Raw genomic sequence first — 17,692 nt, 5'->3', positions numbered from 1 at the left:
GGATGAAATCCAGTCTTTAAGAACCAGAATACAACAATTAGAAGTAAGTGACTTCACAAGGCAGCAGGACACTATAAAACAAAATCAAAAGAATGAAAAAATTGAGGAAAATATGAAGCACCTCATTCACAAAACAGAAGATTTAGAAAATCGTTCCAGGAGAGACAACTTAAGAATCATTGGTCTACCAGAAGACAATGAGAAAAGACAAAGCCTGGAACATCATACTACAGGAAATTATCCAAGAAAACTGCCCCGATATTCTAGAATAAGAGGGAAAAGTGGAGATTGAAAGATTCCACAGATCACCTCCTATACTCAATCCCCAACTGACAACACCCAGGAATATTATAGCCAAATTCAAGAACTATCAGACCAAGGAAAAAATATTACAAGCTGCCAAGAAGAAGTCATTTAGATACCATGGAACCACAGTGAGTATAACATAGGATCTGACTGCATCTTCACTGAAGGACTGAAAGAAATGGAATATGATATTCCTGAAAGCAAGGGAACTAGGTCTATAACCAAGAATCAACTACCCAGCAAAATTGACTATATTCTTACCAGGGAAAGCATGGTCATTTAATAAAATAGAAGAATTTCAAGCATTTGTAAAGAAAAGACCAGACCTGAACAGAAAATTTGATGTCCAAGCACAGAACTCAAGAGAATCATCAAAAGACCTAGAAGACTGCCCAAAAAAATGCCTGAAGATGATCCAGCTTTCCCCCAGGGAGCAGAAGCCTCTGTGTCACTGACAGGCAGAACTAGCTATGGAAACCCCAACATTCTCTGGAAAATGTGGCTGTAGCATAAGAAGTAGTCAGAGTATTTGGGAACCACAAACTGCACTGTTGAGGCTAACTGAAAGGTAACTGTCCTTCCTGGAGCTGCTGAGTAATTCAGATTGCTGAAAATTCAGATTGTTTTTGCTGAGGCAATGATACTTTCCAGCTCCAAATACTAGAATCTTCTAATAACCTCATCATATAAGGTGTTGAATCACATCCCTCTTCTTTTAGTGGATAATCCAGGATATATCATTATTCCTTCTGTTTTCATACATTTAACTCCTTAAGAGGGAGGAAAAGGATTCCCCTCAAAGACAAGATATAACATTTATGAGATCTATTGACGAGATCTTTTTAAATGTAGTCACAAGCCTGAGCAGGATCTTGAGGTGATGTGTACACCCTTCACCTATTTTCCATCATGACTTTGCCTGAAGCAAACTTCTCTTTTTTTTTTTTAAAGACCTTTGTAAGAGGTTTCTTCTCCTCTGGTTTCTCGTCTATAAAATAAATGGGTTGGATTAGCTCAAGAAGTTTTAATATAGGGTCTTTGACCTTTTTAAAAATATATATATTATGATAACTATATTTCAGTATAATTGATTTCCTTTATAATTCTATATATTTTATCTTATGTACTTAACAACAATATTCTGAGAAGGGGTTCATAGGTTTCACCAAAGGGGTCCTCAACACAAAATAAATAATAACAAAATAGGTGAAAAAAAAATATTATATATAGTTTACAATCATTGTCACTGTGTCAGCTAAGGAAAGGTAGAATACAAAGGTTTCTCACCCTCCAAAAAATGAGATCCATTTCCTCTTCAGACATGGGAAGCAAATGATTTTCACAAAGTAACAGGTTTTTTTTTTTATAAAGAACAGTATTACAGCATGTAATGCACATTCAGAAAGTATCAAAGTCTCCAAAATTCACAATAGCCCAATTAATTACAATAGCAAACAAACCCACTATCATATTTCATATAAGTTGCTGTGTGGCATAAAAAACCTATGAACAGATGGATGTTTGTCAATTTTTACAGACATAGAAAATCTTTCAACCTTGGCAAATATATTTTTAAACAAAGCAAAACTTATTTGTGTCTAGAACTTCACTAAGAAACCTAGACTGTTCTGGTGGAAGTAAATTAAACTTGAGTATTTTCAGGAGCTCTGTTTTGGCTTACTAATTCATAGAAACAACTTGGTAGGAACATTTCTTTGTTTCTCTACCTTTTATACAGCATTCTTAAAAGTATAAATATTTTTAAAAAGCATCCATTCAGAAACCACTAGTAAATTAAAATTGTTTCTGAAGACCCCTTAGAATCACCATTAAATTCTTAGTTTATTAAATTCTCTAAAGGTTGTTAGTCAGGTTGAGTCCATCCATTATCTATGTGACAATTAGCAAATGAAAAATGGAAAAATGTTTATGGGCTTTTACAGTATTTTACACTATTTTGTTAAGTAGCCATAGGAAGATAACAGAATAATTCTAATAGTTAAAACACAGTCAATTAAAATGATTCAGTGTAACAAAAAAGTATTGAATGCATTAATATATGAACTTAAAACAACAAAATTAAATCTTAAAACAATCAGCAAAATATAATAAAATACAGAGACTTTCATAAAAACAATGGAGTCTGAAAAGGCTTAAAATCTTTACCTCCAGTCTCTTGAAGTTCCTTTCTCAATCCATTCAGATTCCTTTTGTCAGTACTGTGGTATCTTCCGTGGCAAGGGTGAACATGGATTTTAGGAATCTCAAACTGGTCAGGCCCAAATGGCAAAGAGTTTCAGGGAGATGAATTTCTCCCCTGAATCTCAGGTAAGATAAGTAAAAGGATCAATGCACTCATGAAAAAAAAAAACATCCTAAAACTGGAAGCTGCTTGAAATAGGCAATGCACTTCTCTCACATAGAATACGCCATGCTTGTAATCAACTTCCTGTTTAGAAGAGTCTCTTCCTTTTCCTCATCCCCACCCCCTGAGGCACCCTGCCACATGAAGGCTAATTTTTGCCTAAGGAAAGAACACCCCAGTTTTTTACCATCTGTCCTGACTCCTAGCTTCTTGGTGGCAGCAATCAGCAACAGCAGTAGGAATTAGGGTCTGGTCGGAGGCTGATTTTAGAAGCAGAGCCTCTGGGGCTCTGGGACTTGGGGCCAAAGGAAGAATGAAGAACTAAGGAGGAATGAGGAAGAACCTCCATAAAATATAATATTTCTATTATTTAGAGATTTCAATTTTACAGAATGTTGTGGAATACCACTGTTCTATAAGAAATGAAAATAAAATTGGATTTATTTTAAATTATTTTCATCTTATTCATTGTACAAATATGTTCCTGTGTAGGAAATGCAAAAGGAGACATGGAAAAAAGATTCTATCTGTGGGTCTTTTCCTTTAAAATTAATTTTTAATATCATAAATTTAATATGAATATTTCATTATGTAAAGAATAAGAAAGATTGTTTATGAAACAACTTCTATTATGTGGGACTTTTAAAAAATATGTTCAGTATATTATAGTAGTAACAACACTGCCTCCTCACTTGTCTGTGTCTTCTGAACTGTTTTTTGTTTGTTTGTTTGTTTTACTAAACCCATCATTTCCTTAGGAAACTCCACTGCATGTGCTATACAGTTTAGAGAGTTGTCTATGGTGTTTCCCTCCCAAACTGTCAGCTAGACCTTATCTTTTCTAACAATCGGGAAATGAAATAGAGTACAATAGAAAATGTAGTCTATTTTTGCCGAGGTTTGATCTTAACAGCCATGCTACAAATTTCTTCAACTCTTTCTTCACAAAGCAAATTGGCAGATATTACTACTAACCAGGAGAACATGTTCTAAGATGGAAAAGCCTGCTTGTGTGTGTGTGTGGGGGGGGGAATAAACATTACAAATATATGGCCTGGCAGGGGAAGATCTTACAGTCAGATAAGAGCTGGACTGCTCCACTTTCATATTTGTATGGCTAGCCTTTTAAACCTAGTTTAATCCCTCCTACTCAGATTCTCTAATTGGCCAGGATTTTACTTCAGTCCCTACCTTAGCAGACGTGACTTCTACTGGTCCAGAACTGTGCCATACTGGCAAATTAAAACACATGACTCAATGACACATCTATGAGATGAGTCTTTCTGATATTGAGGTCCCTTAGATATTTAATTCACACATGATGGAAAATATGCAAATCTTTCTCTTCCCTTCCCACCTTCCTTACTCCCATTTGCTAATAGAACATGTTTGAAGGGCTGCCACATGGAAGAGATAATTGACTTGTTCCAGTGGATCTAAGAGCAAAGAATTTAGAATACTGGCAGAAATTACAGGAAAGGAAATTTTTTAAAAGAAAAAATACTTGTGTTATAGGGAAAACTTAAAATCTGGGGTTATCTAAAGGGAGTACCTCAGAGTAATTAATGGGTTTTCTTTCAATGGAAGAAGCTTAAAGGTCTTTTATAGATACTGGTAGGACTAGATCATGGATGTAATATGTATCACTCACAATGTTTACTTCATCCTCCTAAGACATATGCATTTCTTTCCTAATCAAACTATTTTAAATTTTATCTCATGCACTGTTCTCTTGTTTCCACAAGAAAAGAAAAAAAATTTAGAAATAGTAAAAGCCAGTTAGTAAACTTGAGAACTTTTCCTTTAAAAAAAAAAACAAAAAATTAAACTTAAGTGGCAGTTTTTATATAAACCATGAATTCCAAATTCCTACTAAAATTTTTTAAAACTATCTACCACCTTCCCATTGAAATTAAATTTGAAGAAAATAGAAGAATATGAGATGTGTCAAAATTGTCTATAAAAAGGATTAAGTCAGTACTGTGCTTGAGCATGCTGCCCATGGCTGAACCAACATATTACTGTTTGTGACAATAATTTCAATTATTCAGAAGCATAACACTATCTAAGGGAATATGTGTTTTCATTAACACTTTTACTATCTACAGAATGAATTGACTTTTGGAAAGGTCATTCACATGCAATAACATTACATTACCCCATAGAAATAATGAAACTACTAAAATCTGACATATAAAGTCTAGAGGAAAATAAATTTAAACATTATAGAATTTTCATAATGCAAATTACAGCAGAATCCCAATTTACATTGTTTGGAACTGGCATTTTCTGGTTCCATTATTTCTGGATAACTCAAGATCAACCCTTTTCCTTTTAAGTCTTATTGAAGAGATTACTAAGATTAATTAGTTATAACTGCCAAGATCACAGCATCTTAACGTTCAAAGAGATGATATAGTCTCATGAGTGTATGAACAAAAACTTTGTTTTTTAAACTGAGAGCCTATGACACTATTTCTGGAAGTAGTAGTCCCTTCCACTTTTGTTGTTGTTCAGTCACATACAATTTTTGGACTCCATTTTGGAGCAGTATCTTGGCATAGATACTGGAGTAGTTTGCCATTTTCTTCTCCAACTTGTTTTACAGATGAGGAAACAGAGGCAAGAAAGATTAAATAATTTGCCCAGAGTCATTCAGCTAGTAAATATCTAATGCCAGATTTGACCTCGGGAATCCCTGATTCCAAGACAAGCATTATATCTACTGCACTATCTAGCTACCCCAGTCCATTTTTGGATAGCCCTTCTTGTTAAGAAGTTATTCCTTAGAACACAATGGATTTTTTCCCATTTCCTCCCTAAATTGTTTTTTGGTATATTTTTGCCCATCGTTCTAAATTTTTCCCTGTATGGGTCAATCAGAGCAAGTCAATTACCTTTTCTTATGCGATACCCCTTTAAATATTTGATGACAATTGTCACTTTCCCAAATCGAATCTCCTACATATCTCCAGTTCCTTCAAACTAGTCTCCTCATGACATGATCTTGAGGCTCTTCGCCATCCTGGTTACCTTTCTCTCAACCCATCCCACCTAGCTTATTAGTGCCTTTCTTATAGTGTGTCACCCAGAACTGAATACAGTATTCCAGGTGGAGTCTGACCTGGCCAGAATCAGGGATACCATCCCACATCAGACACTTCTTGAGTGAGCTTGAGCAAGTTATTTGTGACCATTCAATTCCTCGATTTCCTTGTCTGTAAAATAATGGGGTTGGAATCAGTGGCTACCGAGGTTCCTTCCAGCTCTATGTCTATAATATTGGGGTAGCTCAGTCGCTCAGTGGATAGAGAGCCAGACTTGAGATGAGAGGTCCTGGGTTTGAAATCTGGCCTCAAACACTTCCTAGCATACTTCCTAGACCTTGGGCAAGTCACTTAACCGCAATTGCCTAGTCCTTATTTCTCTTTTGCCTTGGAAATATCGATTAGTATCTTTTACTGATACTTAGTTTTAAATCCAAGATAGAGAGTAAGTGGTTTTTTAAAAATCTATAATCTTCTGATTCAGAAATTTCTTTAGTACTGGATACCATACCTTTTTTTTTTAAGTCCTTACTCTCTGCCTTAGAATTAATACAGTGTATTGGTTCCATGGCAGAAGGGTGGTAAGGATTAGGCAACGGGAGTTAAGTGACTTGCCCAGGGTCACACAGCTAGGAAGTGTCTGAGGTCAGATCTGAACTCAGGACTACCCCCCAGATCCAGATCTGTCTCTCAATCCACTGAACCACTTAGCCACCCCTTTTTAATGCAGCCTTGCAGACTAAAATCACATTAGCTTTCTTGGATGTCATTTTGCTATTGACATTGCCCACTGAAATCCCCAGACTTTTTTTTCAGTTGCTATGCTCTCTAACCATGCCCTATCCCTGCACCATCTTCCATTTGCTAAGTTGTTTTGTCAAACCCCAAAGTAAGAATTTCTTGGGGCATGGATTGGGTGGAATCAAAGCATCTAGATTCAAAATTCAACTTAGCCAAATATTAGCTGTTTGACTTTGGGCAAGACACCTAATTTTTCTTGTCTATAGTTCCCTCATTTGGAAAATAAGAAATTCAGGATTAGTTAACTCCTGTATGTCTTCCAGCTCTAAATATAGAATGATTTTAAGGTCTATAAATCTATAATAATCTACATAGTCTGACTATATTAAATTTCATTATATCATTCAGCCCAATAATACCTGTCTAAGATCTTTTAGAACACTACCTCTGTCATCCAGTGTATTAGTTATCCCGGACAACCTTTTCCCATCTTCAAATGTGATAAAGATGCCACCTTCCATGCCTTTCTTGCATCATTTATAAAAATGTTAGGACCAATCATAGATAGATTCTTTAGGCCTTCTACTAATGGTCTTTGGGTCTCAGGTTTTCATCTAATCCTAGATACACATAATTTTACTCTCTTCTATTTCTCTCCATCTTTTCAATAAGAACAGCATGAAAGAATTTGCCAGAGCTTACTAAAAACTAGATAAAAATATGTTTAATTTGTATTGAAGAATGTTATCACTCACAAGAAAGCCTCTTCTTTTGTAGCTCTCACCAACCCCAACTCTGTATTGAGTAGATGCTTTAAAAAAAAAGTTATTGGCTGTTAAAAAGGTAAATGAAATCTAGGTTAACCATCTCTACAATATTCTCTCGATCTAGTGACACAAAATGAGCTGTTGTGATTGAAATGAAGGTAAAATGAGGCACAAAATTATAAGGATGCTTAATATTTTGGTAAGGTTAGCAGTTAACAATAAAAGGAGTCTAGCTTTCAAGTAAGCCAAAAGACTGAATGATGGCTGACATTAATTTTATGGACAAAAAAGAATAGTATCCAAAAACTGGAAGGAAGAATCCTAGTTGGGGACATTAAGGTTGGTTACAAAACCCTTAGTATTATGGATGTGGGGAACTATGTGATTGGCTGGAAATTTTTAATAACTCCTCCTTCGAACTTGGCACTATGGAAAGCTCATTGTGGATATCCATCTACATGGCCTACTTAGTGTTACAGCTATAACCAATCAAGACTTTCTTAAAGGACAGTCAGTGTTGCCGAGATAACAGACCAACTTCCCTGACATTCACCTGCATCCTACAAAGATTACAGATTTCCTTGACACAAAAATAGAACAGTGATTAGCAAGGGCACTGAACTTCTAAACTTAACTCAGAGATATGTGAAACCTGACTTAGGGGGTTACACGAAATGTCTGTAGTGATTCAAAATGCTATCAATTCCAGAAGAGAATCAGTTTAATTTTCTCAATTTTCAGAGTACAGTGCATAGAGCACTGGTCTTGGAATCAGGAAAACTCATCTTTATAAGTTCAAATCTGACTTCAGATACTATGTGACTCTGGCAAGTAACTTAACCCTGTTTTCCTCAATTCCTTACCTGTGAAATAAACTGGAGAAAGAAATGGCCAACCACTGTGGTAGTTGCTAAAAAAAACAAAACAAAACAAATGGGGTCATGAAGAGTTAGACACAACTGAAACAATTCAACAAAATTCTTGAGAAAGTCATGTGTATTCTTTGAAATCATTACTTCCTTTTCTAGTTTTTCACTCATTATTCCTTTAATGATGGACTCTAAAATGTTCTGGATAATTTATGCACTCAATATATTTCATTAAACAATTAAATGATGACCCAATACTTTATATAATGTTTTATGGGATTAAATACTTAGATCGTATAATACTATAAATATAGAAATTAGGTTAAATGTGTGTTGTTGCAAGAATATATACTAATAATGGTTTTCTTTGTCCTAAAGTGTTATGCAGGAGGGGGGGCAGTGATGTGAGCTAAGTGATTAAACTGTTTGGATTCTACTTAATAAAGTATACATTCAATAAGTTGTAAATAGTATTTAAGCTTTAAAGAATAGATATAAATGTATAACAAGAACTCTTGCTATCATAATAAAGATATCTGTTTACTTCATTTCATTTTAAACATTGATCACTTCTTTCTGGTGAAGTTCAACCAAATAAATTGTATGAATTTAAAAGAACACAGAAGAAATTGAGGAAAGAATACAAAGAAAAGCTAAGGCAAAGCTGAAAATGAGAGAAGTGTAACTCATGGTGTCCTTTGCACAATATGTAATAAATTTGCTTAGAGATAAATACTTTTGGGAATGGAAAAGAAAAAATCTAGAGGCCACTTTTCTAAACTTTTAGTACTATTTAAGTATAGTAACAAAGAAAATAAGTAGGAAAACTCCTCCCACTGATGTTTCTCTTTCCCTTCCAACAACCTTTTCCCCTCTAGCCCTTGCTCATAATTTCACTAAGATGCTCTACCTCATCGTTTCCCTCCTTCTTATCTTTTTGCTGTCATTCTTTGCCTGCTGCTGGGGCCTCATCTCTTTATCTTGCATCTCTTATCTTGTCAGTTTTTTTTCCTTTTGGAGTCCCTGGCTTACGTCACAAGAGTCACAGAGGGAATTGAAGGTGGAAAGATATATCAAAAGATCAGAGTGCTGAAAGGAACCTTAGAAGTTAATAACCTCTAAGTTCAGTCCCGGATCTCCTTCCTCATTTCACTAACGAAGAAACTGAGACCCAAAGATGTTGAAATGACCTTGCTCAAGGTCATGAAGTATCCCAACTTCTAGATAGTCCTGATGTCCCAAATTGAAATTTTAAAATCATTTCCCCCATGTAAACATTGATGTAAATGCTGGTTGGTTTTGTGGTCTCTCCTTGTACCTTATACACCATCTAGAGTACTGTTTCATTCAGAAAATCTGTTCTAAATTTCAAATAAAAATTGAACTTATTGTAGCATAATCTATTACTGTTATTAACTGCCTATAATTAAGTAACAAAAATTCAGTTTGGTATTGAAAGTTAGAATCACAGTATTAAGATATCAATTTCTTAATTCACAATGATTAAGTAGTTATTCAGAGATGGAGGAAAGAATTGAAGCTTAGGAGACTGTGTGTTTGACTAAATTATTAAGACTTTGTGGGTGGGAAGAACTATGATTCAGTCATTAGAATTATATGTAAAGAAATCATGAGATCACTAGTTTTAGTTTTTACATTTTGACAAGCATCTTTACAATTCTAAAACTTTGGAAGGTGGTTGAACATTTTTCCTCCCCTCCTTAATATTCTGTAATTCTTGCTTTCATGTTGGTGTCTTGCTTGACAGATGTTATTGTTCAGTTTCTAATGCTGGAATTTTTCATCTGAATTTAAACCTTTGCCAGCTTCCCCCTAGAGCAAGTAGTTTAAGCATCATTTTCCTGTAATTGTATCACAGAGCACAATAAAATCATTCCCTCCACTGCCAACTTTCTAAGTAGTATAACTGCTCATGCTCAGTTGAAAAATGATAAAATTATGGAAGGATTAACTCAGTGTGGAAGTTAGATGAGCTTGGAGGCTGGATGAGCTTATTCCAAGAGGGCATGGGGTAAGGACTTGGAACTGTTCAGAGAGGCCTATTGGCACCCTAAGAGCTCTTACATTAGTCAATGAAGTAGGTCATTATTTTCAAGTTAGCACAATAGTGGCTCCAAGCAGCAGATTCCTTTCACACCTTATGTTGCAATCTGGCTGGTTAGTGGCATAGCACTTAGTTTTTTTACTTTTTGAATTACCTATTTGAATGCACTAGACTGCTTCTATCATGCATTATAAGTACTTAAGCTAAATGTTTTTGGTATATAATGAAACAGTGAAGCCATTAAACAGAAGTGAATTTGTGTAATATACTTAAAAATTGATGTAGATATTTCTAAGGATAAATAAGTTAATAAACAACAAAAACAAAGTCCTTAGTCTGGGTTTCCCATCTTAGTTTTCACATTATGGGACCCCTTCTGCAAGTAATTTGGACATGGCTTTGCCATTATCTTTGCATCTCTTTGCCATTATCTCCTTGCTCCAGGGGGAAACTGGCAACATATTTTTATCTTAAGCTGGTATCCATTTATACAACCTGAAGGTCATCAGACAAACTCTTAAAAATAGGGCACAGATTTTTGCTATAATTTTTAACACCCCATTCCCTTCTTCCCCATTGCATGGTATACCAAACAACTAGAAGGGGCACTTAACTTGGAGTCCACAGACCCCTAAAAAACCCAGATTTGGTGGGGGGAGGAAATCAATAAACTTGAAATAGAAAAACCAACAACAACATCGCATCTATGTTTCATAACCTTTGGTTTCTTTTCTCATTCTCTATGGTATATGCATTTAAAAAATTCTAAAAAGGATTCTAGGGATGGGTCATTAATTCCCAACTATAGATATCTTTCTTTCAAAGTTTGACTTGTAGTCCAATGATGGCTTAGCCAGCCACGGATTGCCATTCCTGCAGTGAGATTGTAATAGAAGCATACAAATGCCTCAAAAATCTAATTCATCATGGTGTTTGAAAGTCTTATCACCAGTCCTGTTTCTTGAGGACCTCATTCTTAACCAGGTCCAGGTTAAGACAATCATTGAAGAAGATATCACTTGGAAATGACTGTATGTTAGGTAACATTATCAGAGGTTAGTTTATCTGATGGTCCATTAGCATTTTATTTTCATCTGATAGGAAAACAAATGAGAACAAAGAACAGGTAAGTGCAAATGGGGAGAAAAATTTTAGTATTCATTTAGAAGTTAGAAGCATCAATCACTGCTGAACTGGAAGAGGGTGCTACTCTTGGTGACCCTGGGTACTTAAATAGGACAGCATGAGGGTACCAAGTACCTTGAAGGATGGCACTTATTTCACACCTACCATCAAGACTTGCTTGATGTATTGATTAGTTTTGCTGATCTATGGAATTTTTTCCCCTTTCTTCTAATTTATTTTCATAAGGAAAGGCCCTTGGGGGAGAGAAGGTTTATATTTGGAAACAGAGGTGACATTAAAGCAAAATATTAATAGTAAAAACAAAAAAATAAGCATATGTTTTGAAATAGGGATATTTCAAAGATTTATAGGATTGTAGAATTTGGAAGAGGGAGCTTAGTGGGCATCTAGCCCAACCTTCCACCTGTGCAGGAATACTAAAGATGCTCTTGTGAGCTCATAGTTAGTGTACCTAAAGGGTGCAGTAATTGTCCCCAAATGACTTCTCTTTTCTCTATTTAATTGGAATTTTTCGGTATTACCATTGGCTTTGCAGATTTTTGAAGTGAATGACAATTATAGATCAGCGTTAATTAAGCCATCTTTTGAAATGTAGTTTTGAACTACCATGTCCGTATTTCCTGATGGTAATCGTGAGGTCTTCTAGTCTCATAAATCCAGTCTATTTCTAGGCATTGTTTTTATTAGATTGACAGTGAAGTTTGGGTAAGCCATCAATGTTTCCCATTTTATATTTTGAATAATACTTGGCTTTATGTCTATTGCTAAGCCTTTCCCTTTGTTTCTGACAGGACTGGGTAAAACAAAAAGAAAGACAAGCACAAGAGATGCCTCTCCCACCCCTAGTACAGATGCAGAGTATCCATCCAATGGAAGTACTGCGGACAGGATTTATGACCTCAACATCCCTGCCTATGTTAAATTTGCATATGTTGCAGAGAGGGAGGATGAACTCTCCCTAGTGAAAGGATCTCGGGTCATCGTTATGGAAAAGTGTAGCGATGGTTGGTGGCGAGGCAGCTACAATGGACAGATTGGCTGGTTTCCTTCGAACTATGTTGTAGAGGAACTTGAAGAAGCAACAGCTGATTCCCCAAGTTTTCTCAGTTTAAGAAAAGGAGCATCCATGAGTAATGGCCAGAGTATGAAAGTGCTCCATATTGTTCAAACACTCTATCCTTTCAGTTCTGTGACAGAGGAAGAGCTCAACTTTGAGAAAGGGGAAACAATGGAAGTTATTGAAAAACCTGAAAATGACCCAGAATGGTGGAAATGTAAAAATTCCCGAGGGCTAATTGGCCTTGTACCTAAAAACTATGTAGTAATTTTAAGTGATGGCCCTGCCATGAATACTTCTCATCCACCTCAGATAAGCTATACAGGGCCATCTTCTACGGGACGGTTTGCTGGAAGAGAGTGGTATTATGGGAATGTGACACGACATCAGGCTGAATGTGCCCTTAACGAGCGGGGTGTCGAAGGGGACTTCCTTGTTAGAGATAGTGAATCTTCGGTAAGTACTATTCAGTCACCAAATCTTCAACTTGCTGTTCTTTCTTTTCTTTCTATTTTTAATGGACTAAAAAAATGCACAAAAATTCAAAATTTGAGTACTTCAAGATATCTGCAATTTTTGTTGTTTTGAATGTACTGCCACTGATTGAATTAAAAACCCTTCTATGTCTTAATAGGCAGTAGGTTTTTTTGAGCTACTTTGAAAGAATTTCTTATTTGGAGACTAACCTTCTGGCTATTAGCCTCTCTCCACTTACTGAGGCTGTTCCTTCAACAGAAGATAAATAGCATGCCTGTGGCTGAAGACTTTAGAAAATATTCTAACCATCAAGAAAATGAATGTTCAAATACGTTATTTTAAATGACCACACATAAAGCTGTAGATCATTTACAATTTTAAAAAGCATATATTAATTTGAGCAAAATTTGAGCCCTCTCAAACCTTTGTAGCTCATCAAATGCTGACAGATGTGTGTTTTGCTGGCATAGTCTTTGAGGGTGCAAGCTCCATGATGCAATAGGGCATTGGTGGGAATTCATTTCTTTTTTGTCAAGTGGAAGGATATACAAATACATGAATATTGTTCTATTAACAGCATATGAGAGTGCTTGACACATTTGTGAGCTTCTGTTGGAGGGAGAAACTTCTCAAAGTGAGGTTAACTGCTTTGAGCATTATTTAATCTAGTTTTAGGAAAATAGTTATTCACCTACTTGCTGTTATAATTTATGCTCATTTCAATTTTTTTTTGTACCTCCATTTTCCATGAGGAAAGATGAATGAGAAACATTTGTGGTTTTATTATCTGTGGATAACTAAGGTGTTTGCGAATTTATTATCTGTTACTTAGCTATCTTTCCGTTATGTAGATACAAATAAAGCTTTCTATTACTGTTGACAACCAGAGGTTGCCCTGCTGTGAATAATTCCCCTTTACCCACTCAATAATACATTATTTCCTTTATGTTAAACAAAGATGCGAGTACTTCACTGTTAATAGTTGTGCTTTCTGAAGTGTCTTTTGATTTTAAAAAAATTCTACCCCCAAATCATCCTTATTGCTGGTATTGCAGACATCAAACTTTTCAGAAACTTATGAGCCTCACTGAAAGAAATGTGGCTCTTATAAGTTGGGAGAAAAAATATCACATGGCTTGCTAATTTGGTCCATATGGATAGGCCAGTATTATACAAGTAAAAATTTTCATTCACTATATAAATGAATGTCTTGGCTAGTTTCATGAATCTCATTTTCTTCTAGCCCTAGCTTGGCCCTCTATAATGAAAGACAAAAAAAAGGGATATTGACTGTAAGACTATAGCATAATTTATTTTGCCTGTTCTATGTATTGATTTTAATTCCATTCAGCCTATTGATTTTTAAGATGTAAAACATACTACTTTTATTTACTTGGGTATTGTTTTTTTTCTTAATACAATAAAATTACATTAAGTATTAATTGTAGTAATTAATTGTACTGAGTCCCTGTAAATCAAATAATTCTATATTAAATATTTTACATTTCTGATCTTAGGTTTAAAAGTAGAAAAGTTTGATTACTTCAGAAAGTTTTTAAAGTGAGATTTTTGACTCTTCAAGGCAATAGGAGGACATCATCATGACAGAAATTGTGATTGTTTATAATGATAATAGCTTCATTGAATTGGAAGCCACCTTAGATTTTTGCTTGGGCAAGTTTAAGTGTATTACATCTAAAATCTCTAAGATTTTCTTATCAAGTCCAAGATTATTTCTGGCAAGGCATCACATTAAATCATTTTCAAGGAGTGTGAATAGGTTCTTTGATATCATGTTCGAGTTTTTAGAAAAATCATATACAGAAGAGCTTTTAGCCTCTTAGAATCAAAACTAAGAAAAACACACCAAAGCCCAATTATAATAATACTTAATCTATTCAAATTAACATTGGGATATATAAATATAGAGAGATATCTAGATAGAAATATAAATCTGGATATATAGTAAAGAGAGATCACTTAGGACCCTTCCACTATAGGGAAGAATGGCTCAAGTGTTGTGGGAAGGGGGGGGGGGCAGAATTTATCCTCCTGTAGAAGCTAACCCACTGGAACATCTTCCTCGCACCTTGATGGCGAGGCAATGTACTATGTTGGAAAAAGCACTGTACTCAATTAGCAGATACCCAGGTTCAAATGTTACCTTTGAAAAGAGCTTTGTGACTTTGAAGGCAAGTCATATACCCTTTCTAGGCTTCAGTTTTCTCATCTTTAAAATGGGGCTATATTTTTTTAAAAGGCCTTACAAGAAGTCTTCATAGGTTGCTGTGATGAGAAGGGATGTTAGCATTAAAGATCTGTATAAATCTCAAGTCATTGTGCTGAAAATGAATGACTTTCAACAACAAAAAGTGCTAAAAGCATAGTAGGGAAGGACTTCACCAAATGGAACTGAAATGGAATAAAAAGAGGTTCCTGGGCTGATCAGATGGAGCTTTAAAGGGAGCTTACACCTTGGTGGGTCCAAGATTCTGAGGCTTAGCTTTTCAAGTTCAGAAACTTGATTTTATCAGTTTATACAAAGTGTGATAAGGATTTGGAAAACATTAGCACCTGCCAAACTTAGAAAGAAAAAGTTTTTAAGCCCCAGGTCACATAATACTGGGAAGAAGGAAGGCAAGAAAGAAGCAAACATTTATTATTCAGTACCTTGTTATGTCCTAGACATTGTGCTAAGTGTTTTATGAACACTATCTCACTTGATCTTCACCACAGTACTGGGATATAGGTGCTATTTATGTCTCCCCTTTACAATTGAAGAAACTGAGGCAAAGAGTTAAGTGACTGGGTCTCATAGCTAGTAAGTATCTGAAACCAATTTTGGACTGAGGTTTTTCTGGCAGCAGGCTCAGTGTTCTATACCCTGTTTCACTTAGCTGCCTCCAGCTAGTGGGATGCTCTACACGTAATAAACACCACCAGGAAACATTTAAAAAAAATATATCAGCTAAATTTTTAAAAGCCAAGAAATCACTCATTACTAATGGGAGAATTGTTCCCAAATCAACTGTCCGTGTGCACACCACAGATTGTTGAAGCAAAGAGAAAAAACAAAGTAAAATTAGAAGAATAAAATTGAGGAAAAGATATGACATGCTTAATAAAATAACTCCAACCTGAGCTATTGCATTAAACAAAAACAATAAAAACAATTCACACACACACCCACAAAGAGAAGTGGATGAAGGAATGAATGGATAGTGACAAATTATAACCATTTCCTGAAGAAGCGTATATGATGTAAATCAAATGGCACAATGAGAAAACCAAAAGCTTAGAAATGCCCCAACGAGGAAAATGTGATCTCTTTGTCAAGAGGACAGATATATTTGACCAGCAATGGTACTATTCTAGAATAGAAATTCACTTGTATTATAATCGTATAGCAGAAAGTGGAAAAAAAAGTATCCCCTAATACGATGATAAGACATAGTGGAGAGAAACAATTTTAAAGGAATTTTAGTAACTAAAATCCCAACATCTATTAGAAACTTTCCCTAATCCTTCTTAATTTCAGTGCTTTCCCTCTTTTAATTATTTCTGATTTATCCTGTCTATAGATTGCTTTTTTATATTTGTTTCCATGTCCTCTACCCCATCATGTAGCAGGGACTATTTTGCCTGTTTTTGTATTCTTAATGCTTATCACTGTGCCTCATCCACTATAGGTGTATAATAAATGTTTACTGAATTGAATTGAAGTGACCTGTCTAAGCAAAGTTATCCTGATAGCACCAAAAAATGGAACTGGGTGACCAGCACAATAAAATTGAAAGGATATTTTAAAAGTGTTTGTAACAAATTCTTTTCTATCATCATGTACAATGTAGCCCCATTATATTTGGATTTCTCATGCTGTATGAGAAAGCAGAAATGGCATTGGAAAAAACCAAGATCAGAATAGCAGGTAGGTTGGACCAAGGATAACCAAGAAAGTCTTTTGGAATCAACACAATTAGATGGCGCATAATACTGATGTCTGAATAACTGAAGTTAAAGATTGGCCAAAAGACAACAAAAAGAGATTTGATGGGCATGAATAGTGCAGCACATTGCAAATGAGAATTCATGCAGGGAAAGAAGCTTAGAGGAGAAATATCAAACATACAGCCCATGGACTGGCTGCATTTCCCCAGCATCGCCTAAATCAGATTAAAGTATAATTGGAAATATTTAACAAAATGAATAAAAATGTAAGAGAATATAGATAATGTTATTTTTAAAAATTATTATGCAACCTTTAAGGATCCTTATGCAGGGTTTAGTGGTCCCCTTTCTATTTGACCTTGACACTGTTGTCACAGAAAATACCTTTAGAGAGATGTATGGTTTGGAAAAAGATGGTTAATCATGTATCAGGAATGAGAGAGAACTGATGGACAGCTTCAGTATCACTATCCAAGTAATGTCCAGAGAACTGACAGATGGCCTCCAGTCCCATTGGATAAGATATCCTATGGCACATTTGTAGGTAGCAAGACAAGAGCAAAGGTCTCACCCACTCTCAGACTACCTGCAAAATTCAATTTAAAATACATTTATTAAATACCTATTATAAGGCACATTATAATCAAAAGCATGGAAATAGCAGAGGGAACCTGAGATTCTTAAGGGAGTTTACCCAGGATGTTGGAAAACCTATAAATTTATCTCTATCCCATTATAGAGTATATCTGACTAGTGATCAAAATATTTATATCCCCTAGATAACATAGTCTTTCTCTTGAATGGGGCTGGGAGCTCCAATTTGTAATATATATTATATATGATATATATACATATATTTAAGCTGTAATATTTTTATCCTTGCCCCCTCCTCCCTTTTTCGAAT

General features: G+C 35.3%; 1 protein-coding gene across 6 annotated transcripts in view; it reads left to right on the top strand.

The window, feature by feature from the left end:
• Positions 1-17,692, top strand: part of NCK2 (NCK adaptor protein 2) — a 195,428-nt gene that overhangs the window by 154,498 nt on the left and 23,238 nt on the right. For all 6 annotated transcript variants that reach the window (XM_007501189.3, XM_056807319.1, XM_007501188.3 and 3 more), the window contains one exon: positions 12,098-12,819. In XM_007501189.3, the coding sequence (XP_007501251.1) occupies positions 12,098-12,819 (722 nt within the window). The remainder of the gene's footprint in view (positions 1-12,097; positions 12,820-17,692) is intronic.

This window comes from Monodelphis domestica, chromosome 8 (genome assembly GCF_027887165.1).
Source record: "Monodelphis domestica isolate mMonDom1 chromosome 8, mMonDom1.pri, whole genome shotgun sequence".
Classification (NCBI taxonomy): Eukaryota; Metazoa; Chordata; class Mammalia; order Didelphimorphia; family Didelphidae; genus Monodelphis; species Monodelphis domestica.
This window is presented reverse-complemented; position numbering and strand designations above follow the sequence as displayed.